Source organism: Aulostomus chinensis, chromosome 6 (assembly GCF_037954235.1).
Source record: "Aulostomus chinensis isolate RoL2024-O1b breed Wild chromosome 6, RoL_Achi_v1.0, whole genome shotgun sequence".
Taxonomy (NCBI): domain Eukaryota; kingdom Metazoa; phylum Chordata; class Actinopteri; order Syngnathiformes; family Aulostomidae; genus Aulostomus; species Aulostomus chinensis.
In genome coordinates this window covers 29,734,305-29,760,945 of record NC_141325.1, presented here as the reverse complement: position 1 = coordinate 29,760,945, position 26,641 = coordinate 29,734,305, and the positions used below count along the sequence as shown (strand labels likewise).

The following is a 26,641-nucleotide window of genomic DNA, read 5'->3' as shown; positions in this document are numbered from 1 at the left end:
TACACACATATATATATATATATATATATATATATAATATACATGTATACACACAGATACATACATACATATGTATATGTCTATATGGCAGCACAGTGGAGCAGTGGTCCTCACCGTGGCCCCCCATCAAGAAGGTTGTGGGTGGAGCCCCGGCCGCAGCACGGGGTCTTTCTGGGTGAGTCTCCATGTTCTCCCTGTTCCTGCTGGGTTCTCTCTGGTACTCCAGCTTCCTCCACAGTCCAAAGACATCAAGGGGGGACCAGGTTAATCCAGACTCTAAATTGACCGTAGGCGTGGCTGGGAGAGCCAATGGTTGTCTGTCTCTATGTGTTGGCCCTGGATAGGCTCCACCCCCACCACCCCTCCTCTTCGGGCTTTGTGTGTTTTGATTACTGAGCCACAGTCAGATGGCTGGAATCATACAAACCTGGAAATTGGCAAGCAGTGGACTGAGGATCAGGCCACCATGCTTGCTCTCTTTCAGTGTGTTAATCTGGTGATTGCCTCTCCAGGGGGATTATCCCTCCCCTGTACCAGGAACCAGCATCTGGGGTTTTCTGGGTCTTCCCCTGCTTCTCTAATCCAAGTATCAATGTGTGGAAGCATGAATAAAGACAGCGACAGGTCCCGGTAGAGAAACAAGGGTTCAAATGTTTATTCCTTTAATATCACCGGCAAATAGAAATTGCTGCCCCACAATTTATTTTCAAAGGGTTTCCCCACATTGAAGTGATTTCTGTAGAAGTGTCGAAATTCTCCAATTCTTAAAAAGTAAGTGCACAAAACGTCCAACTTTATTCAAACAGACATGTGACCTTTCTGATGAGAAAGGCAGCAGGCGACGACGATGTTCATGGAGCTGACGCGGTGTGTGTGTGTGTGTGTGTTTGTGTAATGCATGAAAGCACCACGCCTGAGACGTCACGATGAGAAGGAGTGACATCTGTGATACACGTCGGTCCACACGGGCAGCGAGTCCTGTGTGGTCGTGAGTCTGTTTAAGGCATTCTGAGCCACTTCGTCTGCAGGATCTTAATGTGCAAAGAAAGAAAAAGATGAACATGAGTTCCCCTGATGCTGAAACCTGTAGCTTAAACAACTGGTTGTTCTTTGAGGTTCCACACCTGCTGCTTCAGACAGAAGCTGAGAGCACCAGGGTAGACAGAGGGGGCGGGGGAGGGGCAATAGTCGCATGTGATTGACAAGTACACCCCCTGCCCCTCCTGACCTGCCTCGCCTGCTCCACGGATGCTAGCGTAGCGTGTGGAGGAGGCAGCCAGGCTCACACGTGTGCATCTGCAAACATGTGGATCAGCGGAAGACGGACACGTGATGAAGCGATGAGGAGATGACGGTCGATCAAGTTTTGTCAAATGGACTTTTTTGCATTTCACGAGTAAACAAATGAACTGAAAACCAGAAGAGAAACAGATTCATGTTGACCAACCCCCCCTCCGCCCACCCACATCTCTGAGGACGGTGACGACATGAACTCACTTGCCACTTTATTAGGTACAACTGGACGTCCTACTGGTCGCCCGTGTTGGTGGTCATACTGGGAGGCTTTGCTCACCTTCTATCAAAACTAGGTTTAAAAATACATGAGGAACACTTGGGTTGGGTTTTACTGCATTAGTTTATGTCGCTGTACCAAATTCAATGGCAAGTGTAAAGACACACACATTCCCAGACTGGACACACGAGCACACCGACGGCGTGTCACACCTGCTTTTGATTCATTTCCCCCAAGTCCCCTCCATCACGCGGCTACACAGTTCCTCTCCGTTTGAATATGGTTTCAATTTGGCAACAAAAAAAAGAAAAAGCACATTCTACACTCAAAGACTAACACCTATTTTTCTGATTTTCTATTTTTTTAACCATCTCCATGCTCGAACTCATATTCGCAAGTGGTAGATGCGAGAGCGGGACGCTCCTTCGTGCTGACTGAGGACGTCTACATTCTAAACAGCTGCCATCTTGTCCCCGCCGTGACGTCCCGTCCAATCCGTGTGCTAAAATCTGGCGGGATGGAGATTTTATTTGAGGCTCCTGAGCGCAGCAGGCTGGAGAAATCACCGCCCTCCACCTGGCCACCAGCTCCTCCCTGTTTATACTTTTTAATTCATATTTTTTAGAAATTATTTATGGTTTTTTGTCTTACAACTCCCCCCCCACACACAAACGGCCAGATGGCATTGAAAACAGCTACAAATGATCAAGCACAAGGAAAAGAAGTAACATTTTATCTTCTAGGAGCACCGTGCCGAGTTCTGAACAGACACAAAGCCTCGAGGCACAAGAGACACTTCTAAATATTCTAGGATCGACCAGCTGTGCAACAAACTACACGTCAAACTCTCAAGAAACCTCACGAGAAGAACAAAGGCTATGACTAATTAAATATACTTTTATATCATCTATATATTTAGTGGATCTAATAAATACTTTGTTTGATAGACATAGAGATCTTTCTGAAACTATTTACATTAAAAAGGTGTACATTTCCTCTGAAACAATAAATAGCTATGAAGGCAAGGCAAAGGAGAGAAAACCTGCGATCTGAACGTTTTGGTGTCTTTCAGGTGTGAACACACGACGACGTCGGACCTTTTCTCTCGTAAGCGCGACGTTCTGCTTCGGGGCGACTCGGCGCGTCTCCTTTCATAAATAAACGGCAGGAACATCCACTCAAAGAAAACTAATGCTCTCAGCCTCACCCCCCGTCCTCTAACGTAGTGGAATGTGCTCCAGACTGCTGTCAGCGGACAGACTCCACCTGGCGGCTGGTGTTGGAGACTTCCAAACCTGCTCATGACCCCCGCGGTTGCCAGGCTCACACATGACAAACACACACATGAGAAAAGGATGCTGTAGAAACACCACAGTCGTCAGAGAGTGGCAGAAAACATCAAACCCCACACGACCCCCCCGACCCCCCGACCCCTTCACAATCTCATGCTGCACAACTTTTTTTGGTTGTTTTTCTGGTAGTTTTTCTTTGAACGGCAGGTGTAGACAGAAATGTACAGGGTGCTCCAGTCCGCCCTCCACCGGCGGCTGCTGAGGGGCGTATTGCTGTCTGAACACCACAGTCTGGTTCAGTGTCCACACTCTGCTACGCAGAAAAGTTCTCCTGACACTCAGGAGATGACAGGTGACATTACTGCAAGAACGGTAAGAGGGGGCGGGGCTTTAAGATTTAAAGAGACAGTGTTTGGACACAATATTGTTTACAAAAGCAACTTCAAGTGAAAAATACGAAGCACAGATGGTCGACTGGTGAGCAGAAAAGAGCCCAGCGTCTGTGTCACACCCTTGGGAGGACTGTCTCACTGGACAGCTCAGGGTGATGGACGGACGGACGGACGTGTGTGGGTGTGTGTGTGTGTATCAGTGTGTGTGTGTGTGTGTGTGTATGTGTGTGTGAGAAATCTCTTAAGTGCTTCCCATGACTCTTGAGGCGTAGAAAAAGAGGCAGTGGGAGATTTTGTAGTAACATTCTCTGGCTGATGGATGGAAGGACGGTAGGGGGTGGGAGCGGGGGGCTGTCCCTTTACAACTCCACTCATTTGATTGGTGCAGAGCAGAGCCGGAGACGCCCTGTAGACTGACCGCTGATGATGGGCTGGCTGCGGACGGGTGTCTCGTAAAGATGTCTGCAGAGGCCATCTGGATGAGAGGCCTCAGGCGTGGTCCTTCCAGCTGGGGAAGAGGGGATGGAGAATGGGGGTGAGGTCCGGACAGGACCGGGCTGCGGTGACGGAACGGGTGGAGGTGTGAGTTGGGTCAGTGACCAGTGCTGTTTATAGGCTGCAGCCCAGCTGCTTGGCCCTCTCCTGAGTGTCCTGCAGGCGCAGCAGGCTGGCGCTGGAGTAACCCTCATCGCTGCAGCTGCTGCGCAGGCTGCCACGCTCGTCCCCTGAGTCGCTCACGCTGCTGGTGCTCCACTCCAGGTCACCCAGCAGGTAATCTGTTCCCTCCACATCCACGTCCAGGTCCTCTGTTGGCCCCGGGAGGAAACAACAGACAGAGATGATAATGCTGACTATGTCGATATATTCTGATAGTTACCTGAATAAGAGCAGGGAAATGGCTGAACTTGAATGAGCACACAGAGAAATCAATAATCAAATTAATTCTTTCTTGCTCTTTTCAGAGAACACATTTTTGTGAAAGGGATTTTCGAGCATAAAATTGATTCATGCATTAGTTTGTTTTTTTTCCTCACTTTGATATTTTTGCTTCAGTTGTATAATATTAAAAACAAACAACAGTAATCAGTTCCCCGACAACCAGCACATGCATCCTCCTCCTATGCCCAGCTGAGGCGCTCCCATGTCAGCCTGGAGCAGCACCGGGACCCTGGAGGACCTCCATCTGTCTGCTGTGTCGTTTCCAGAGCTTCCTCTTCTTGTTTTTGGACGTAGACATGCAGTATTTTGTTACAGGGTGCACAATAGCGCCCTCTACTGTACCATACAATCTACCGATTACTGGAAAATCTTGCAAGTGGTGAGGAAAGAGTTAATCGAGTAGCTTATAATGTCATGGTCTGTGAAGGAAGAGGTCAAACTTTATAGTTTAATGGCTTTTTTTCGCTCTTATTTTGATACTCGGACGACTGCTTTTGATGTGTCCAAGTGTCCTTGAGCAAGACACTGAACCCGATTGGTCCTGAAGAGCAGGTCAGCACCTCACGCGTCAGCCTCCACCATCAGTGAGCAGACGGACACGAATACTGTCTATTTACTGCCCCACCTCTCAACAGCAGCGCTCGTGGCTAACCTTGGTCAGAGTCCGATTTGTCGGAGGACACGGTGGAGCCGGTGCTGTCCATGCGGGTCCTCTCCACCCCCAGCTGCTCCAGACGCCTCCTCAGGTGTCTCTGCTCTCGCTGTAGCTGCTCCAGGGTGTGCTGAGCTCTCCTGTCACTCTCCTCCAACCTCTGAAGGGTGGAGGAATAAAACAACCATGAATGCAGGAGAAAAACTGGATGTTGAAGATGTGTGATCACTGAGAGAAAAGAGCCCCGTTCCTCTTGTTACAAAGGTGAGAACTGTATCACTACTGAAGAGTGTCGGCGTCCTGCAGCAGCTCATCCAAGACCACAAAACACTCATGCACTCTGACACTGATAAGGTGAACAACACACACACACACACACACACACACCTTGATGTGATCTTTAGCCTTCATCAGCAGGCTGAGGGTGGTGTGCCTGTTAGCGTCTGGTCCCAGAGGAACGAGGGATTTCAAGCGTTCTAGACACAGTCGTAGATGCGCCCGTCTGAGGACAGAAGAAGAGCGGAGGAGACGTTAGCAGCGCTTCGACTCAGGCTGGAACTCGTCTCTCCTCATTTGATCATCACTCCATTTTTATTGATATGACTTACATGAAATTTATGATACTGTGATTTTGTTATATATTTTTAGCACTGAGCCCTGAAGTGTAGCAGTGCGGACATGAAGCCTGTTTTAATCCAAGTGCAGGATAAAAATGTACACTAAGATAGACAGAAAGCTGATATCTAAGCAGGATTCACAGCTCTTCCACCCCACGTGCACATATGAGGGTTTCTGAACACAAAACTATGCAAATATTTGAATAAAATATATAAAAAGAATAAAATATTAGGCCAATGATCGTGGAGTGGCACACAATAAGCAGATTTCTAAGAAAAGATGGCATTTATTTAAGTGTGCGACGACTATTAGCAGTAGCGTTAGCAGGTGTTTGTAAGTCCTGCAGCTCGGTCAACTGGAGCACCACTCTGTAGTTTAGAGATGTTTGCTAACAACTACAATATGACAATCAATACAATAAAACTTGGCACAAGATATTTTTACAATTTCATTATCTTTTTTTTGTTGTTGAGGGAACTGAATTCAGTGCTTCCTTCTGGAAAACTCCAAAAGGTTGGAGACGTGCCGTATGTTTGGAGCTGAACTCATTATCAATGCCGTCTGTGCCCTCACATTTACATCTCTCATTTCCTCCTGCATGGCGCTCAGCTGCTCCAGGCTGACAGCCTTGGCAGTTGCTCAGGTCTGGTGGGTGTTTGTGACCACTTGACCCTGCTGTTACGCAACACACACCTCCGTCTCCAGCCTCGGCGGAGTGTGTACGTGTCTGTGCGCCTGTGTGTGCTTGAACGTGTGGGTGTGTGTACGTCACACTCTTCCTGAGAGCGAAAATGTTTTTTTTCCTCGATGGGCTGCTCATCTACTGTCTGCTGCAGGTGATCCAGCTGTCAACGTCACTCCTGGAACTGAGTTTTTCAAAAATGGATGCATGAAAAGGGATTTGACTTTTAAAAAAATATTTCTTCGTCTTTTTCCCTTTTTGAAAACACACTCGAGAAAAGTAGTGTGTTTACCCTACAAGATGTGTTTGAAACCAAGTGCCGGCTCCTCAGCTGACTCGGCCGGTGCAGTAGGCCATTACATAACATGGACATGCTCCTATCTTCCTCTGACATAATGAGGGATCAGCAGGTCGAGCTAATGTTTGCTAAACAGCGATGGGCAGCAGACTTGTGAAACAGCACAGGTCACACGGTGTCTGAGGTAGAAGAGAAAACACTGCAGGCGTGGCAGCAACACACTGCTCCATTGCGTTAGCAGGTTCTTCTGGTTCAGTGTGGCTTCAGCGCAGTGTGTCAACAGGTGAGAATACATGAAGACCCACACGGCTGCCTCAGATGTGCAGGAACCTCCATGTCTGAGTCTGAGTGCAGAGGTCTGACATGAGACGAGTGCTCAAAGCTGAACTTGCTGAGTAGATCAGTTGTCATTTGGTGCAAAATGGTTTCAGCAGGCACTTATCTTCTAAAAACGACAACTAGGTCAGCACGGCGTACTCAGCCTGAGCAGCAGCAGCAAATCAATCACCCTGCTGTCTTCGCTCTGACCCTTGGACACCTCACAGTAACTGACCAGCTGTGAGGAGCAAGCATGGGAAAAAAGGATTGGTTGTGGTTGGCGTTCTCTTACGTGGATCGTCACACTCCCACACCCACCCCCACCCCACACATGGCTGTATGCAGAGGAGAGGGAGGTGGTTCATAATGGGCCTTCTGAACATGTACATGGTGACATCCAGCCAGCCGACAGGGGAGCAGGGTCTGGCTGAGCTCCTCTAGCTGCTAGTAGTGAGTCGGCATGAGCTGCTGGGACAAACTGGCTCAAGGGTACTACGACATGCTACGATCAGAACTCCTACCACTGCTGATTTACTGCATCTGGCTCGTGGCGTCTCATGCACACACATGCAGAGGGGCTGAAGCCCCGTCCTCAGTGCCCCATGTTGTTCAGGCTGCCCACCGCATGGGACCAGGCAGCAGGCACGACTCCAAAGACAATAAACGATGGTTTAAGATGTCACAGTGTTGGCTACAAGCAATAAACACAAGGGCTGTAGAAGTTCTAAATGCAACAAACTGATGTGTACCCATTCTAGCTTTGATAACTGACACATTTATGTTACATTTCACAAGTTTTAGCGTAACTGCATCTTGAGCCTTTCAGATATTTCTAAATCGCAGGAACTGATTCAAGTCAATCATGTCACAGTACACCAATTTTAAATGAAGTGTTGAAGTACTAATACTGATGATGATGTACTACAGGATTCGCTCTCTCACAGTACAGATTTTTAAGACACAGGAGACCAACGCCATGATGTCAGATTGATCCATTTTTTATGTTCTCATCTTAAGAGGGTACACACCACTGCATCTACCCATCCAGATGCAGAACCACACTTTGAAGTGAAACTCTTTCAAGGGGACATCTCCACGGATCTCACATCAAATGTGACTCCCACAAACAAACAAGGAGACAGTTGTCAGGGTACTAACCACAGCTCCCACAGGATTCTCTTCCACCAGAAAACCCTTTCGTCTCCCCTCAAAAACCCAAAGGCTGTTAAGTCTGGAACCTCTCTTTTACAACATTCTGCACCAATGCAGCCAGCAACAAACTACAGGATCACCTGAGAAATCAGGTTTGTCTTCCTAATGCAAACAGGAGCTACACAATCAATAGTAACACAATACTACACACAACAGTGAGCAGAGAAACGACAGAGCCATGCAGTCAGAGCAGAGCTCTCAGGGCTCTGTCATGTGCTCACTTGTGTGTTTCTGAGACAGGAGGAACTGCTCTGGGGTGTTCGAGGGCATAGCCAGACCCCGAATACAAACATGATACCACTTTTGCTGTAGCACGCAGGGTGGGTGGGGGAGGGGGGGGGGGGCGGCACCTCACTCAGCTTCAGACCGGTGCTGCTCACTTGGCAACTTTGTCACAGACCTGGTGACTCTCCAGACCCCTTGACAACACAGACCATCAAAAGCGACAAGTAACAAATCCAGCGCCTTTTCCGGTCTTGGGGAGAAGGTCTGTGTCTGTTTCTGAGTTCGTGCCCTTAACGAGCAGAGGGGGCAGCCCAAACCCCTCCCCTGTTTCAAAGCGCTCTGGCGGTCAGTCTGTCAGTGCGGCGGTCTCTAAAACGCCGCAGCAGAGACGATCCGCATGACTCTGATGTCATGAAGTTATTTTTGAAAAATGAGATATTTTGACTGAAATTCAAAGCAGCTTTGCTTTTTGTTTCCAGTCTTTTTCCCATTATCAACCATTTGAGTCAAATCATGACAACAGGAAACATGGATCAACAGAAAAAAATGAATTTGTAGGTCTGAACATATTCAGGGTGTGTTTCACTCACGGTCGCTCCAGCAACGATAATCATTTCTTGTCATACAATTTCCATTACATATTATGCAAATGAGTTGATAACATCCACTAGCAAATTCTAGGACAGCCAATAGCTGCTTTCCTTCCTGAGGAGCTGGAGAGCACCTCTTCAGGTAGTTTCAGTCAGGACTGCTAAGGTGAGGGTGCATTTGGAAAATCCTCTCCCTTCCCAGATTTCCTCCACTGGTGGAGTGTTTGTTGATGACACGGCTGATACAAACTCCATATTCCTGCATTGGCTTATTTTAGGAATGTTCTGTCTCAGTGACCAGTAAATCACAGTCGAAACAAAGTTTGTCCTTCGTCACACAGAAACCGACTCAGGTGAACTGGATGTGTGCATGTGCGTCATCAGCGCTGTAATTTTAACATCTCCAAAGATGAGCTACCCTTTGTTGTGCTGCATCGCTTATCAGCGATTCAGATAGAAACGCTTTTTCACTGACAACCCATAATTTACACACTCTTCCATGGCGATGATGGGGGACGGACTTGGGCTGTGTGAGCTGGTTTTCTTTGACGCACACACAACAACATAAACAATTCCATTTCCTGTGATTGCACCTGACAAGACTTCATGCTACAACTCAACTTGATTACTCACCTGTTCTTTTCCATCTCATTGTGCGAAGACCTGTGGACACAAAACAAAACATGTGAGCAACCACACACAAAAACAGAAGCCCTGAATGAAGAGTTGACTCCACGTGTAATGACTGCAGTCGGAGGAGTTACTGCTGGCGAGTGAGAAGGAGACGGAGAGGAAGAAAAGGCTGTGTGGGAGTTCAGGGGCATTCATGGATGACAAAGAGATTCTAGGAAAATGAAGGAAAGCCCAGCTATTCTGCTGCCGCAGGCTTGTTCTACTTGTGCTTTTAAAGGCCCACACTTGCATGCACAGATACCTGATGGGGGGGGGGGGGGGGGGGGGTAAACATCGTAACAGGAACCAGAAAAAACAAGGCAGAAAAACCCCCTTCTGAAGTTCATACAGCTTTTGCGAGAAATATCCTGGTACTTTCAAGGTATTGGAAACTCACATTTCCAGAATCTCAATTGTTGCAAGATATGCAATTGTGAGGGAGGACATTTGTTTCATCCCCACAGCATCAAGAGCCGGTTCAAGTCAGGACCCCTGTGTTTATGCTGCTCCTCACCATAGAAGACTGCATCGAACAGAGGGGCAGAAGGTTGCACGCCAAGCCACCAGCAGCGACAGCTACAGCGCTCAGCTGAGCTGAGAGAGTGGACAGCCAGGAGACAGAAGAGCTGTGCCTTTGTTGTGACAGGCTGCACAAACGCACTCGCTGGGTGGCGTTACTGGATTCTATAAATCCAAACAAACCGTGAGGTTGTTGTTATAGGAGTATTATGTAATCTCTGTGTAAAAGCTGCTCATGTGTACTTTCACGTTATGTATTTTACTCTGACTGTATGTTTTGGTTGAGGGGGTGGAGAAGGAGATCCCCTCTGCATTCCTGAACTCCACCTCTACCTGACCTCCTGATCCCTCAACTCCAGCTCTCAAAATAGCTTCTGCTCCTTCATCTCTGTCTGAGCTGACACTGTTATCAACACACACACACACACACACACACACACACACACACACACACACACACACACAAACATACCCGTGCTGTTGCCATAAACTAAATAAATAAACCGCTCCATTTGTTGATCAGAATGTCAACTCCTGACGTGAGGAGACTTTGGACAGGAACTTACTTTCCCTTGTGTGCCACACTGTTACTGCTGCATCGTGTGTGTGTGCGTGTGTGTGTGCGTGTGTCAGGGAGCAGCACTGGGGGTATCATCTTTGGGTGATCTGTGACTCACTTGGCCCCCTCCAGCCAGCATGCATGCCTGTGCAGGGCAAACAGCCGCTGGTGACATAACAGTGCTCGGAGGAGAAGGAGCCCAAATATTCAGGCTGGATTTCAGCCTTGCTGTCCCCGCCCACCTCCTGATCAAATGCACTTGGTTCCCCTAACAATGCCACAATGATGCCACAAGCCAACAGTAATGTGAAGTTACAACACCAGATCACAATAGATCACCTTCCCACTTAAGTATGATATTACTGCTTCATTCTGAGGAAAAACCTCTACTGAGAGAGAAAACCCTTCCTGATCAACGCTCCATTCATTCGATCAGCCACGTGGCATTTATCCACCAATCTGACCAACAGGAATGACTTGTACAAATACATACAATGTATGTTGAATAGTGTGTCAGACTCCTGATGCATCAAAGTGACCGTGCAGTCACACAACACTGGTGCAGTGCTTCAGTCACGTGAAGCAGAGGTCGCAGGAAATTGCATCAGGAATCTGACTTACTGGAAGAACTGCACGTTTTAGCCTGCCACTGAGCCACTATTTGTCAGTCTTCTCTGCTCTTCCCCTTTCTGTGTGCCACATTTGCACAAGCAACAATAAACTCTGAGCTAGCGGGCTAGCAGCAACCTACATGCTGGAAGTGGCAGCATGGAGAGTCTTCAGTGAACTCAACATGGCAGGTCTGAGGGCTGACATTGGCGAATGGTTGTAAAGATACAACAATACGAATTTATTAGTTTCTCCAAACAAACGTGATTTTGCTTGAGCACTGTTGGTGCATCCATATGGACCAATATGGCACCAAACCATCACGTGACCCCACTGCAGCAAGAGTTGAAGAGCAAAGGTGGCCCAGGACATGTGGTTAATAGAGTAAGACAGATAATATATGTTCAGCAGATTCCCTCTGAGGAGCCCCTGTCCTCTTCTGGTCATTGTAGCGTTCCTGTTTGTAAAACAGACCTTATATTAGCTGTCTGTTTTACAAACAGGAACGCTACAATGACCAGAAGAGGACAGGGGCTCCTCAGAGGGAATCTGCTGATCTACTGCACAGAGACGTGCTGGGCAGGGGAGCACTCCATTTGCCTGCCTAACTAGGATGTATGATTTCCATAGTGCACTGCAGTTGCTTCATGTGTATGTGTGAGAGAGAGGTGGGGGAGGAATCTCCATCTAAGTGACGGAGGATCTCTCTGTTGCCTGCCAAGAGTAGGAACAGAGCAGGAAGGACAGGGAGAGGTGGAGGAGGTGAGGGGTGGAGAGGAAGCACAAAGAGGGGAATGGGAGAGTGAGATGATGGGGGGAGGGTAGAGAGAGTCAATACTACTACACACATGCACACTCCCCTCCCCCTCGACTCTCACATCCACACCACAGAGCGCAGGCAGCGCTGGAGGAGGTTCCTACAGGGGAAACGACTTCAAAGACAAAAATCTGATCTTCGCAGCAAAATTCAACACCTCCTCCAAGAGACGACTTCCATCGGTCAAAGTACTTTTCAACGATCACGGCTGTGACGAAGGCCTTCTTACAGCAGGTCTGAGCTGCCCCCAACTACTTCTGAGTGATGACTATTAGTGCTCCGGCTGGCGAGGGAGCTGCCGCAGTTCAACGACACTACAAGCAGCTCTCAGAGGTAGCAAGTGCTGGTGAGCCAGAAGCTCATGATGGAAAACACAGCAGGCAGCGGTCGACGCACCAAACTACTGTAGGAAGCGTGTTTGTCACGCGATGGCTCTCTCTCTCTCCCTTTTTTGTAACTGGTCAGTTTTACTTTCTTCATCACAAAACGATGTGGCCCTGCAGACTTTTCAAACTGACAAAAACTCTGCAGAACCCACTCAGCTTAGAAATACTGGACCTGGAGCGTCGCAGGTGCAGCGTGTGGGTGTCGGAGCTGGTCAGTTAAATGATACTGACTGAGGACAAACTCCCGCGGAAGGCGCAGTGAGGTCATCACCGCACCCTGTGGGACGCGCTATTGACATGAAAGATTCAGGAAGTTTGAGCAAGTTTCTGCTGAGGAAACAACTTCTTTCTTGGTTGGTTATTTCCAAACTTCATGTGTAGTCAAGCTCCTCCTCCCCGTCTTCAGTTTTACTGCTTCAACACACGACCTTTCACACTGTCTCAAAGCAGCTTCCATCTTCTCTGAAGTCCACTGAAGAAGAACTTTTATTTTAATTAGTCTTTTAAAGTGATTTAATAAAACAGGTTTAAGTTTTTTTTGTTAAGACAAATTGAGAGCAATGGAAACGTCTGATACTCAGAGTCTTCACTTGAAGGTTTTAGATCTCTGGGAAGATGAAAACTGAGAAGAGAGCATGACATCACAGCGCCTGATCAAATCAGTGGCTGGTAAAGGATCCGTTATTTCATAGTCATTGTGGAGGTAGAGGTAATATTCCTACGGGAGCACCAAGCATCATCCAAGGCTCTTCCCGACATGACCTCCTCTCTGAGGCGGAGGTCTCCACCATCGTCTCTGCACAGAGGGTTGCTGGTCTAGTCTGACCTACATGTCAGCAGTGATCAATGACAGTGACATGTGACTCCTGCCCAGGACCATGGCCCAGGACCATGGACCAGGACCATGGCCCAGGACCATGGACCAGGACCATGGCCCAGGACCATGGCCCAGGACCATGGCCCAGCACCATGGACCCCAGCTTCAGCAGGGCTCATTTGTATGAATTCAAATTTTCACAGTCAAGTGTCAGATTGTCCCTAATCATTACTCTTCACATTTACACGCATAACTCAGTGCACATTTGTACTTTTCACAACATGTGCTCAACTCATTCATCTAAAATCTTCACTTTCATCTTTTTACAAACTTGAGCTTCAATATAAGAAAGTACCTACTAACAAAGATACTGAAGAAACCATTCTTTGACATTCATGGCCAGCAGCTGTGTTTGTGTTGAATGTGAACCCCATCTTAGCAGCTGTGTAGCGATGACGAATCGGTTGCCTATCAAAGTCAGCTGTTTCATTTCATCCATTTTCATATTTTTTCGTCTGAGTTTAGATTCTGCTTCGACTGACGTGACATCAGATGACGACTGTCCCAGCAGGGTTCAGAGGTGAGGTGAAGCACTCTCAAATATCTGTGTGTAGCAGTTTTTTAACTTTAGATCAGCAGGGATTTAAGCAGGATAAACATGAGTTTATAGGTGGTAAGAAGCCTACGGTACAAATTACCCTATTTATACTTCACCTCATGTGCTCTGTACATCTCCTTCTTAACACTACCAGCGAGAATCGTTAACACTGCCATGGAAACCTTCTCTCACAGATAGACGACACACCACCAGGCAATTCTGACAACCAGTGCAGTGACCAAAAGGCATTCATTCCAGTGGAGAGTGAATGACGGACGTGGTGAGCTTTATTTGTGTCTGACCTGAGGCCCGGTTCAAACTGAATGTGTCAACATGCGTTATCTGAGAACTCTGGTACATTCACGCTCTACGCAAATGAACTGCATGTGTACATATATACGTACATACACACACACACGATATATATATATATATATATATATATATATATAAATAAATAAATAATATATACATATATACACATATATATATACACACACACACACACACACATATATACATACATACACATATATATATACACACACACACACACATATATACATACATACACATATATATATACACACACACACACACATATATACATACATACACATATATATGTATATGTGTGTATATACACATATATATGTATATACACAAATATATATGTATATACACATATATATATGTATATACACATATATGAATATACACATATATATACACACACACATATACATACACATATATATGTATATGTGTGTATACACACACATATATATATATGTCTATACACACACATATATATATATATGTCTATACACACACATATATATATATATGTCTATACACACACATATATATATATATATATATGTCTATACACACACATATATATATATGTCTATACACACACATATATATATATATATGTCTATACACACACATATATATATATGTCTATACAAACATATATATATATATGTCTATACACACATATATATATATATGTCTATACACACACATATATATATATATATATATGTCTATACACACACATATATATATATATATGTCTATACACACACATATATATATATGTCTATACACACACATATATATATATGTCTATACACACACATATATATATATATATATGTCTATACACACACACATATATATATATATGTCTATACACACATATATATATATGTCTATACACACACATATATATATATATGTCTATACACACACACACATATATATATATATATATATATATGTCTATACACACACACACATATATATATATGTCTATACACACACATATATATATATGTCTATACACACACATATATATGTCTATACACACACATATATATGTATATAAACACATATATATATATATATACACATATATATATATATACACACATATATATATACACACATATATATATATATATACACACACACACATATATACATACACACACATTTGTAAATATACACACATATGTATATACATACATATATAAATATCTGTGTATGTATATACGTATATATATTATATACCTACATGTGTATATACACACATATACATGTACACATACATATATACATACACATATATACATACATACATATATACACACATTTTTTTTCAAACATCAGTAACTCATGTAGGATAAACACTGATGGTAGCAAAGTGGTAACAACCTTGAAGGCTACTTTGTTCTTGCGTATTTCTGTTTGACTTGGTACTTCTCAGTATTTATTTCACTGAGTGGTTTCTTCGGTATGGTGCAACGTTAAAATTGGAGTTGACCAACATCCATGACAAGAGTTGTAAATCAGCACAGCAGGGTTTGACCATGACAAAATAGGAACTTATCCAGGTTTACATTTGAAGGAATAATCAACATTCATTCTTCCATAACTGCTCACTGCTGCTTCACACCAGGAATGTGAGTTTCAAGCAAAAAGTACTTTGGTTATTTACTAGGAACTACTTACATTATCTGGAGATTGTGAGCACTACACCTGTGCCTTTCACCTGACAGACCCTGGGGCTACATACTGCCTGCTTCACTTCTCTTACTCTGGCACGGTGGGTAGAGATGAGCTGCAGCCAGGTGCAGTGGCACGTGATGTTGACGGTCTGCAGGTGTGTTTTGACCAACATTCAAGAGGAAGTGGTGCATCGTCCAGGTACAACGTTAGAAAACATGATGTTGCAGCAAAGCGACAGCCTGACAATCACCCTCATGTGCGGCTCATCTTCTATCTGCCGCTAACTTGCTCACTTTTAAGGAGCGAACCTTCGGTCTGAACTGTGGCGACGTGTACAGCCTGATACCAGAGTCGATTTTCACCCCCCCTCCCCCCCACTACTATGATGAAATATAACATAAGATCCATGGGATTCCCATCCACATATCAGACCCAGTGATGACGTCAGCTCTGGAGAAATGTGAGTGCAGGCCAGCTGGGTGGGGGGGGGGGGGGAGTTTTGCTTTGGCATGGTACAAGACAACCAGGCCAAGTGTGAGTGCCCTCTCACACATTGGCTACACTTCTGATGGTGTCACAGCGAGCAACCCCACCTCTGACACCATACGTAGCAGAGGGAGGGGTTCGTCACCCTGGTCTCAAACCAGCAAACTGACGGTGCCTCACCACACGGTGCGTGATTTCAATACTAACCAGGATCATGATGTCCAAACTGAACTCTAATTTGAGATGAGGATGTTACACGTATCTGCCCTGAGTGGTGGGATTTGAGGAGTTCGGGTCGCCATGAATGTACACTATGCCTGAGCAGTTGTGTTGAGGTCACTTGTGGTCAGGAAACATCCCTTCTGAAGTCTTCTGAAGCCCCCTTGTCTGACCCAGTCTGCTTTACAAAGTGACCGTTCACCTTCAGCCAGACTGCTGCTTGCTGCTGTCAGTCTGGCTGCCTGACTTTATCTGACGCTACAGGGGTCAAAACAGCATTCGACCGACAAACACACACACACACACACACACACACACACACACACACACACACACACACACACCTACACTGAACGTCTGATAGGGATGCGTCGATTTCCCAGACAGCTTTCAGATTTGTATGTTTTACATTCTGTCAAGTACAGTTCTTAGGAAGAAACCAGATCTGACAAAAATGCGCATCGGCAGGTCACACTAACAAAAGAAAAAAAATCAGAAATCATAATAGGCCAAGAAAAAAATGCACAGTCCAATCATACGAGGGGCAGGATGGGTTCCCTCACTGGTTAGCAAGCATGGAGGACAGAGAAGTTGAGTTTGTGGTGAAGGAAAATGTCATGAAGCAAATAAAAAGGATGCCATGCTAATAAAAATAACTCAAGCCATTATGGCAGTCCAGACAAAAACTGGTCGAGGTTACCAGGACCAGGACTGCTGATGGACAGGCAGATGAAATGTTGCTTCTATAAAACTGTTCCTGATGTCCCTATGTGACTCTTCAGTGTGCTATATATAGTCTAACATTTAGAGTCATGTTTGATATGAAGCTAATGATGCTAATGGCCCCATAGCAACATCCATGCTGCAGACTCACCGTCCCTCCCAGGCTGCTAAACCGCGTTAAGCTGGCAACGCTAACGCTCCTCACCAGCCCTCGTTAATGGCAGCTTTTACAGAAGATGTGAACTACAAACATGGCAGCAGAGATGGTCGAGCGCCATCGGCTTGAGAGATACTTAGCAAAGGAGTCAGTTTCATTTACATAGTAGAGAAGAGACGACGCCTGTTAAATTACAACTAAATGTTAACAAGCAATCCAATCATCTCTGGAAAAATTATGGTGATTCAATCGCTGACCAGCGATTGAATGGAACACGCCTGAAGGGTACGAATGAGCTCCCGGCCACAGGCGGTATGAGGACTGGTCTCGCTGCCTGTGCCTCAAAACTGACAACAGTGACAAGATCTTGGCTCTGCAGTTGAATTAAGATTTAAAAATCACAGCAAACAGAGCAATAACATAAAATTACATCAACTACCAATTAGTGGCTACATTCGACTATTTCCACGTTAGTTCAAATAATGAAAGTAGTGGGTAGAATGAATTCCTCCCTCATGTGATTGGGGGATGGTTGTGCAATGGGCCGCTTGCTGCGGTGAAAACTACCCACATGTATCTTCTGGTCACAAGGAGCTCAGTGGCATTTACCTGCTACTTGTGTTTTTCTTGCTTTTGCTTTTCCTTTTCAAGCTCTCCCTCTCTCGACTGCTGATGAAGGGGGGCAAGGAGGCATAGCCGTGTTCAGCTTCTGCAAGCAAATACACAACACAGTGGTCGCATGTCCTCATTATTGGCAATGCAAAATGCAGGAATTGAAAGCTGGGATATGTGCCACAGTACATCTGTGAATTCAGCAGGAAGCATGCATTGAAGAATGACAGAGTAAATTTACACAGTATTTTCTACCCCCCTCAGCCTGGACAATGATGTCATCTTGAACTGGAATAAACCCCACTAGCAAACCACAACAGCAGGAAAGGAGGGGCCTTCATGAAAACAATGTCTCCCTGCACATCTGACTGCAACCACCACATATGCATCGGAGCTTTTATGAGCAGAAAAAAACCAAGTGTGTTGCAAACATGCAGTGACGGCAGCAGCATTTCTAACATGCTTCGATTCTGATTTGGCACAAATTTCAGCCAGTCGACGCATCTTATACAGAGGAGTGCAAATGTGCATGGCCGAGTTAGTTGATATGAAAAAAATAAATAAAATGCATTTTTTGTTTGTTTGTTTGTTTGTATTTACATTGCTTTAACGTGGCAGGCGTATAAAATGAGCCGAATCAAAGGGGGGCGGGGGAAATCCATGCACTGATCCATGCAATTCATCAGAAATAAAAGATAGAAAACAACACATTAATACTTTACCTCGTTCCCTGCGATCGAGGTACTCGGCTGCTTCGATCAACATCTGCAACATTCCGCTAGCCGCCATTTTTTTAACACTAACACCGATAATAAAACAATTCGACGTGGGATCCGTGGCTGTACACAACCTGCTCACTGTTAGCTGTCCTTCAGGTGCAGGCTGCTCTGATACCAATTCTTATATTTAAAAAAAACGATATGTTACTTCAGTCACTCAAGCTGTGTAGGAAACTGGTTACTGAAAAGTTAAAATATGTCACTGAGTGCGGTCGGCTAAAAAACAACAACAAAGATTTCTTTATCAATGTCTGCCAAAACGTTCAGGTACATTAGCTGGCTAATTAAGGCTAACGGTATTTAAAAGGCTAACGTTTTTTTAATTCAACAGTTTTAGCTAATAGTTTTGAAGGTTTGTCCTCGAGAGGGAAGAGAGAGAGGGGTAAACAGGTTTGGTGACAAAAATCAAGACGAAGAGTGGCTTGAGACTGAAAACAGAAGCTGTCGAGTTGTGTTGTGTTGGGCAGGAGAGGCTCGCCTCTGGGACAAGTTGCCGGATCAACGATGGAAGTTGTTGCTAGTTTGGGTGAATATCAATGAGACTGAGTCAATAAAAACACGAACGGTGACTGATTGGTTGTCACAGACCTGTCTGGAGGAAAATAGGTTTTTAAAAAAAGGAAAAAAGGAAGCTAGCTGTCTGTAAAGTTCACGCGACGATGTCATCCAACCGTTCCGGCTCGCGGCTCTGAGGCTGGCTAGTTTATCCCTGTTGGCGCGTGACACGTCGAGCTAGACCCAGCCGAGGAACGGTAACGGTTTCTCAAACTGCTTCCAAAACACTGGCTTGTTGATCCGGACGACAGCTAACTACTGTACTTGACCACAAAGCTTCCGTTTGCTGGTTCGTGATTGGCTGCTGCGCGGTAGAGCTCAAGCTCTGATTGGCTGTTCATAATTGGGGGGGCTCGGGGCTTCCTGCCACTGCCGTCCTGGTCAGCCATTTTGGCTCTAGTTTACATGATCATTAGGCCGCTTGCCGAGCCGCAATGGGTCGTGTGTCGCGCCTACAAACGCCCGCGTCGTGATTGGTTGCGTTCTGGTAAACTTGGCCGCCATTGGCCGCGGAGGCCACGAGCCGAAGCGACGACGCCTGCTTCTGCCAGTAGACACGCCCCTCTGCCATGCTGCTTCGCGGTGGACGGCCGTGATTGGCTCCCTGTGTATTGTTTGTCTTATTTTCTAATCACGGACTGGTTACAATCACATGCGGCGTCGCCATTCGCCTGTCGTCCTCCAATCACAGGGCAGGTGTCTGCGCAGGCGCGAGTCCACTCCTCCGACAACATTTACCTCCACAAGTCAACATCATGTATTTGCTGCTTTTAAATGAAGAATAAACCCAAGCAGTCCACAAATTCATCGAGGACGATTTATAAACACGGCAGTGAACCGTGTGAAGAAGACAACCAGACTGAATACTTCCTCAGGTGGCAGCAGTGACTGAACTGGTGCCCTGCATCCTGTAAGGAATAAAATCAAAAGGATCCATCAGGAGAATCAATTTATCAAGACATCCATCTTGGTGTTTGTACGTGTGTACATTTTATTATGATCGGGATGTTCCAGTGCACGACGGCAGACACAGCAGGGAACTGACTGATGACAGTCGCTGTCTGTCAGACTCAGGAGGGACAATCAACACTTTTAAAATACTTTTTATTCGAAAAACCAAAACACAGAGATGATAATCCTTGATAACATCAGGCTCCGTACGCAAGTATAAACAGAGCGTGCTAGCATTACTCACGGCAAGCACCATTATTTACATTTTTGCCTCCATTTCTTAACACAAACTTATATACAGAAGTGTGGTGTCACAATGACGGTTAGGAAGAGTGGGAAAGAAAACCCCACCAGGCCAGGCTGAGGGGCTGAGGAGGAGAGATCCAGGATCCCAGAGCTGTCGCTGCTCTCAGGCGATGAAGTCCAGAGGTCTGTTGAATCCTCCTTTTCTGTTCATGTACTGCCTAAATAAATAAATATATAAGAAAACATTACATCACTGTTTCCCTCGCAACACTTGCAGATTACATCATCGTGCACCAATGAGAAAGCAAGAACCTCAGCATAGAAACACCTGCAGAGGTGATTGGCTACAATAACAGTGTCTGATGCCGGGAGCCCCCAGAGTGACAGGACCCAAGTTTTCCCCCGGCAGGCTGTGCAACAGCTGGGCTGGCGGCCGGAGCCGCTCCACGTCCTGAGGGTGCAGTGCTGCGGCGAGGTCGTTGGGGGGGGGGGGGGTGTTAACCTACCTGTATTTTCTCTTCATGGTCACATTGACAGCATGTGCGTTGGACGATCCTTCCATTTTCCTCCCCTGGTTGAAAACATCGTGAAGGTTATTCACAATTTCCTCAGCGTCTATTTTTGTTAGTTAAAGGAATCTGACAGCAGTTCCTCAAAATCCCAACCAACTTTGTGAGAATCATTTGTAGTCGCGCTGCAGTTTGAATATCAGTCATATTGCAATTGTTGTTTACTGTCCTGCCAGTTAACAGATGGTGTCTTTTACCTCCTTGCTTGGTTTTAATGAACCAATGCACACAAATTAATGATAATTTTTGAATTTTTTCTTCTCATACTCACTTAAATTAGCACAAACAAGTACACATTTGTGCAGCACGCACCCCGGGACTAAGTTTCGCTTCATTTACTAGCAATCACAAGTGATTTCGTTGACAAAAAAAGAAACTTCAGCAACTTTCCAGCAGAATTGTCCAAGATCATAAACACATTTTTGTTTTGTGTTTATATAATTGCAGAAGCTGACTCAGCAAATGCGTTTGGATCAATTGTGCAGCACCAATTTGACGCCAAGCCTCTGCGATCTTTTCTTAAATTCAAATAAATAACAGACGAAACACTGCTAAATGTTTCTGGAGTTCTTTTATATTTAATTTACTGGCAAACGTCCTTCAATCTACAGTGTTTTTCAGATTGTAATGATAATCTGCATCAAAAGCCATGTTTCCTTTTTGAAGCAAACTGTGGAACTGTTGCAAGCAAAAGGAAACACGCATCAGGTGAGTTAGAAGAAGACGAAGAAGAGGAAGAAGAAGAAGAAGAGGAGGAAGAGGAAGAAGAGGAGGAAGAGGAAGAGGAAGAGGAAGAGCTGTCTATCTGCAAAAACTGGAGCGCAGTCTTGAGGAATTACTTTCAGCTGGGTGAGTTGTAGCTGCTAGGATAGGACGCGTTGCTGCTGTCCAATTAAAGACGTTAAACACCAAACCGTCTAGAAGGGGAGGAGAGGGACTATCAATCTCCAGTGTTTCGGATTTTCCTTACAAAAAGAGAGAAAGTGTTTCCCACAAGAGTAAAAACACTTTCGCAAAACTGAGATTAAAAAAAAAAAAAAAGTATATTTTTACATGATTTCCATCAACCTTCTCTTATGTGATCCTTCAAAATCTCCATGAATGGAAACTACACAAGTGTAAATACACAGGAATTCAGAGGTGGTGGAGAGAGAGTGCAGCGATGACGACACTGCAGGCTGCACTGATCCTCGCTGACCGTCCTGCTAGCAGCAACCACCCTGACCTGGAGGACTTCTGGCAGGATGATGAAAGAAATACTTTTGAAGTACTGTTCCTGAAGGAAAAGCAGAGGTAGCTACAGCAGACAGACTGTAGCTGGCGCTATTAGCATTAAAAATCCAACCACTAACAGAGATGAAGGACAGGACTACATTTCTGTCGGGAACCTTTCCATATTTTTTTTCCAGACAACATTGATCTGAACCAAAGACCTAAAAACGTGAGAAAATGGAGACCAGCTTTGAAAATACTACAATTATCCTTTAAAATTAGATTCATACAAATGTCAGTGTTTTTGTGGATGAAGCAGTCCAAGAAGCGGCAGGAGATGCCTGACCTTTCCCAAATACTGACGATTCTTGCGTCTAATCATAGCAAAATCCAAAGGAAGTTGCTGTAGAAGTCATAACAGCAGCGATAAACCGAGCAGGCCCGCCAAAGCCAGCGCTGACAGACGGACTCACTGCTGGTTTCCAAGCTGGGCCGCGGGTCATTATTTGAGCTCAACTGCACCCCCTTGTGGATGCACATCACACCCTTATCTCACCTTGGTGCTGTCAAAGGATGAAAATCCCATTTGCTTCATCATCTCGATCTCCTCTTCAGTTTTGCCTTGCATGTCTTCAGCTGTTAGAAACAAATAACAGCACTGTATTCGTTTACTGCAGTAAACACTCAGATGCTGCCAACAAGCTTTCATTCCCAGCTTAATGGACGTGTACAAAGTCGGCTCATTCACTAACCTGAGATCTGAATGGGCTTAGTCTTTTCTTTAGCTTCTTTGCGCTCATCATCACGTCTGTCTTTTTGTCTCCCAGGGGAGAGGGAAGAGGAGCGGTGCCGTCTGGGAGACCTGCAGAGGGCAAACAAGGACTGCTGCAGGACAGATTGCCACCACTACAGAGGGCACACAGCTGTGTGTGTTTGAAGGTTAGTTTACATTCATTTATATTTTCTATCCACCTGATTTCAGCTGCAGATCTTGTGGTCAGTTACTTTGCTAACTAGCCCAGCTAACCTAAGCTAGCCTCCACTGGTTTTTGTTTTGGCGATGGGTGATTCAAATTGTCAATGGAGTCCAATAGCAGAAGTTCTGTGATTCTGCCTGATCTCCAAACGATGGGTCACAACAACAAATGCCAGGAGTGAGCTGAGAAATAACAAAAAACCATGAATGAGAGTTGATGTCCCATAAGATGGCCGGAGACTCTAGGAGGGCAGGAAGCGGGGAAAAGAGCACGGCTGAATAAATTGACTGGGCCTGTGTTGCAAATGCCAAATTAAAACAAAAGATCCTGACCCCCCCCCCCCCCCCGCAGGACTCCTGTCACACGGGGGACTTAACAATCATGGCTGAAGCTCCTAGCAGGCAAATACAGAGCAGCACAGGAGCGAGTCCTGAAACCAGGAGGCAGATTAGCACAGCTGAATATCTGGTTCCATCAACTTCAAGCCTGAGGAATGAGTCTTCAGTTAAATGCCTTCAATAAGGCGAGTGGTCGTGAAGCTCGCTGTGATGCAGCTGAAGTCATGCACGACTGGAGCCCAGCATTGGCTTCACCATTCACATGGCAATGCCACATCCAGGCCGGCCTACAAAAATACGCCATCCTTGTCCAAGCAGCTCGCTGGACATCTGAGACGACCCAGTAACACGACTGTCCAGGCAACTGTCTTGGCCCCCGAACAGCTCCCACAGCCCACCAGCGCCACCGTGTGAATGCTGATTTTCTGGTGATCGGGACTTCGTGGTGAGCTCCAGAAGTTGTCAGAGAGGGAAAAATCAAGATTAAATGAGGGCCTGCGAACACAACAATGTCTGTTTGGAACACTAACAAATGTGCCCCTCCCTGGTTTTCATGGGAAATAAAGTAAATCTAGTAAACAACAAAGGAAATTGTACTTCAGGTTCAGTCTTGTCTGAATTTCAGGACCAACTGAGTTGTGTTACTTCATTTAGTATTTATACTGTCTAACATCAGGCACCACAATGCTCCGAAGAAATGACAAATATGAGATAACCAGCAATGACAACTACTTGGGCCGTAAACCAGCTCCACAAAGACAAACACTGCTGAATTTATCACCTCGAACGCCTCCTGTGAGGAGACCGGGAACGACTTCTCCTCCTCTCTCGGTCACGATCACGAGAACGGGAGCGATCCCTCTCCCTTCGCCTTCGTTCACGCTCTCGGGAAGTCGAGCGGGAACGTCTTCTATCTGTGAGGAAAAAACAAAAATCAGCGTTTTCACAAGAAAAAGTTTAACAACACTTGGAACTGTTCCCTGTAAAACAGGTTTGTGGTTCAGCACAGTCAATAATATAAAACATAAAATTATGACAGGAAAATCATCAAACATGGACATGCTTCACCCCAACACTATCAGCATCGCTCTTCATGAGAGAAAGTCTTTCAATGAGATTACAAGAATGAAAACACTCAGGTATGTGACTGGGTGATTAGTCCAGACACACACGTAGGAGTGTTTTGATTGAATTAACTTCCTAACACAGTAAACTGCCAGGCTGGGCATCCAATTCTGTCTCCCTGTTCAAATGTCCCTTACTTTAACCTGCCGCCAACCTGAACCCGACCCCAACCATCCATCTCAGTTTCACCGAGAGCTGGAGCACCTCTCTGGACGGGGTTTTGCTTGGGATCCACAACTGTTCCGGGTCTGCAACAGTCATCGCTGATTGTGTGCAATTGGTGTGGAAGGTTGGTAGAGGAATCTATCGGTGTGGGAAGGAGATGTACTCAAATCTACAAGTTTATGAAGACAAAAGACTCCTCCAGACTTGAGTTGCAGCTCATCAAACATGTCTGATATTTACAAGCAGACACCAGCATGTGATCCCTCAGCCTGCCCCGTTGTTAAATGTGTGATTGACCCCAGTTTCTAAGTTAACCTAAAAAGCCAGTTAGAATCTTGTCATAATTTCGTAGCACTGTGAAAGTTGTGTACAGTACCCCCGATAAACCAAACCCTGAACCGGAGATGAACATGATCCCCCTGAAGCCAGAAAAACCAAATCAAGATATGATCTGATGAGACGGGAAAACGTGATCACGTTTGCAGCCTCTTCCTTGGTGAACAAACAAACCCCCAAGCCCCAAACATTCTCTCTCCAGTTGCAGTCCCGATGGGCACCATGTAAATCTCGCGAGAAGAGACACCGAGTTTCAAGCATGAATGCCAGCCCGGTGGTTCGGTACCAGGGTGTCTTACATGTGAAAACCACAACCGCTCTAGACACTATATTCTCCTATGTTTAAGATATGCGGTACAAATATTATTGCTCTACTAATTTACCTCACCACACCACCACACTGACCTCGACACTAATTTCTACAGATTGCTGCAGCATTAGCTCATCGTATTTGTAGAGAAAGACACAGTTACATGATGTAAGAATTAATCTCAATAATCTAACTGTGCTATAACCTACCGGGTGCGAGGTTAGCTAACAGAAGCTATAGTGAATCTGTTTAATCAGGGTGGCGTTAACTCCAGCTAACACGTTAGCTTAGGTAACATCTGGATATATCAAGATGATCAGGTGAGTCATTTTATTTAAAATTAAGACATTGTTAAAACATTAGTGTCTGTGTAACGTTCTTTATAATCCCTGAAGACGACAGTAGGAACGCAAAGTTCCATGTACCACACGGAGCGTTGAGTTTAGCTAACACGGCCGCGTCTACTCTCTTACCTCGTCTCGGAGGAGTTCGACTCCTGCTTCTGCCCATTTTTACAAAAAAAGTCTAGATTTAGATTATGGCACCAGATGAATGCCGTTAAACGAAAAAGAAATCGTAGAAAGTGGGAGTTGTTGCTGTTTATTTGGCTCCGCCGCAACGCAGTCTGTGCGAGCCGCTTCCGCTGTTCCCAGCACGAACTTCCTGCAGGTCGTTTTTCACAGCGCCCCCCGTCGACCTGGAGGAGAGGCCTTTATTTCTCTCACATGCGAAGAACAGCAGATCGAAGATCCCTAAACCTGGTCGCGAGGAGGCCCAACACTGAGATGCATTGATCCGACAACAACCACATGGACATGTAGTTAAAATACAAGGTCCTGAAAAAAAAGATCTCAAGTTCTTTTCATAAACTAACGTGACACCAATGACAAAAACAAGAGCCTCTGCATTTAATAAAATATGCTTCAACCATCCATTGTCACTCTCCTGCCTGACCAAATTATGAAAAACATAAATACCCAGGTTATCCTAAAGAGAACATTTTACCTCACATAAAAGTTAGCAGTATGAGGAGTTCCTGACAGAATCATTTTTGCTGTTATTGTTGTTTTTGTAATTTTTTGAGGTTTCTGTTATTAGGCCTGTTTTGGTTTTGTTTATACCTGGCAAAAGTGGTCCCGTGCTTTGGGGCTGCT

General features: G+C 45.4%; 2 protein-coding genes across 2 annotated transcripts; both read right to left on the bottom strand.

The window, feature by feature from the left end:
- Window positions 1–633: 633 nt before the first annotated feature.
- On the bottom strand, window positions 634–19,747 carry mxd1 (MAX dimerization protein 1). Its single transcript, XM_086207460.1, is given in 7 exon segments — window positions 634–3,812; window positions 3,815–4,003; window positions 4,789–4,948; window positions 5,176–5,290; window positions 9,365–9,394; window positions 17,922–18,021; window positions 18,647–19,747. Coding segments are annotated over 7 exon segments (684 nt in total). The 5' UTR covers window positions 18,714–19,747; the 3' UTR covers window positions 634–3,789.
- A 598-nt stretch (window positions 19,748–20,345) lies between these two features.
- On the bottom strand, window positions 20,346–26,162 carry snrnp27 (small nuclear ribonucleoprotein 27 (U4/U6.U5)). Its single transcript, XM_086207461.1, has 6 exons — window positions 25,961–26,162; window positions 24,333–24,465; window positions 22,989–23,098; window positions 22,793–22,872; window positions 20,962–21,026; window positions 20,346–20,673 (listed from the first exon to the last, which is right to left on the bottom strand). The coding sequence occupies exons 1-6, from the start codon at window positions 25,995–25,997 to the stop codon at window positions 20,619–20,621; spliced, it is 480 nt and encodes a 159-aa protein (XP_086063587.1). The 5' UTR covers window positions 25,998–26,162; the 3' UTR covers window positions 20,346–20,618.
- Between the last annotated feature and the right edge of the window lie 479 nt (window positions 26,163–26,641).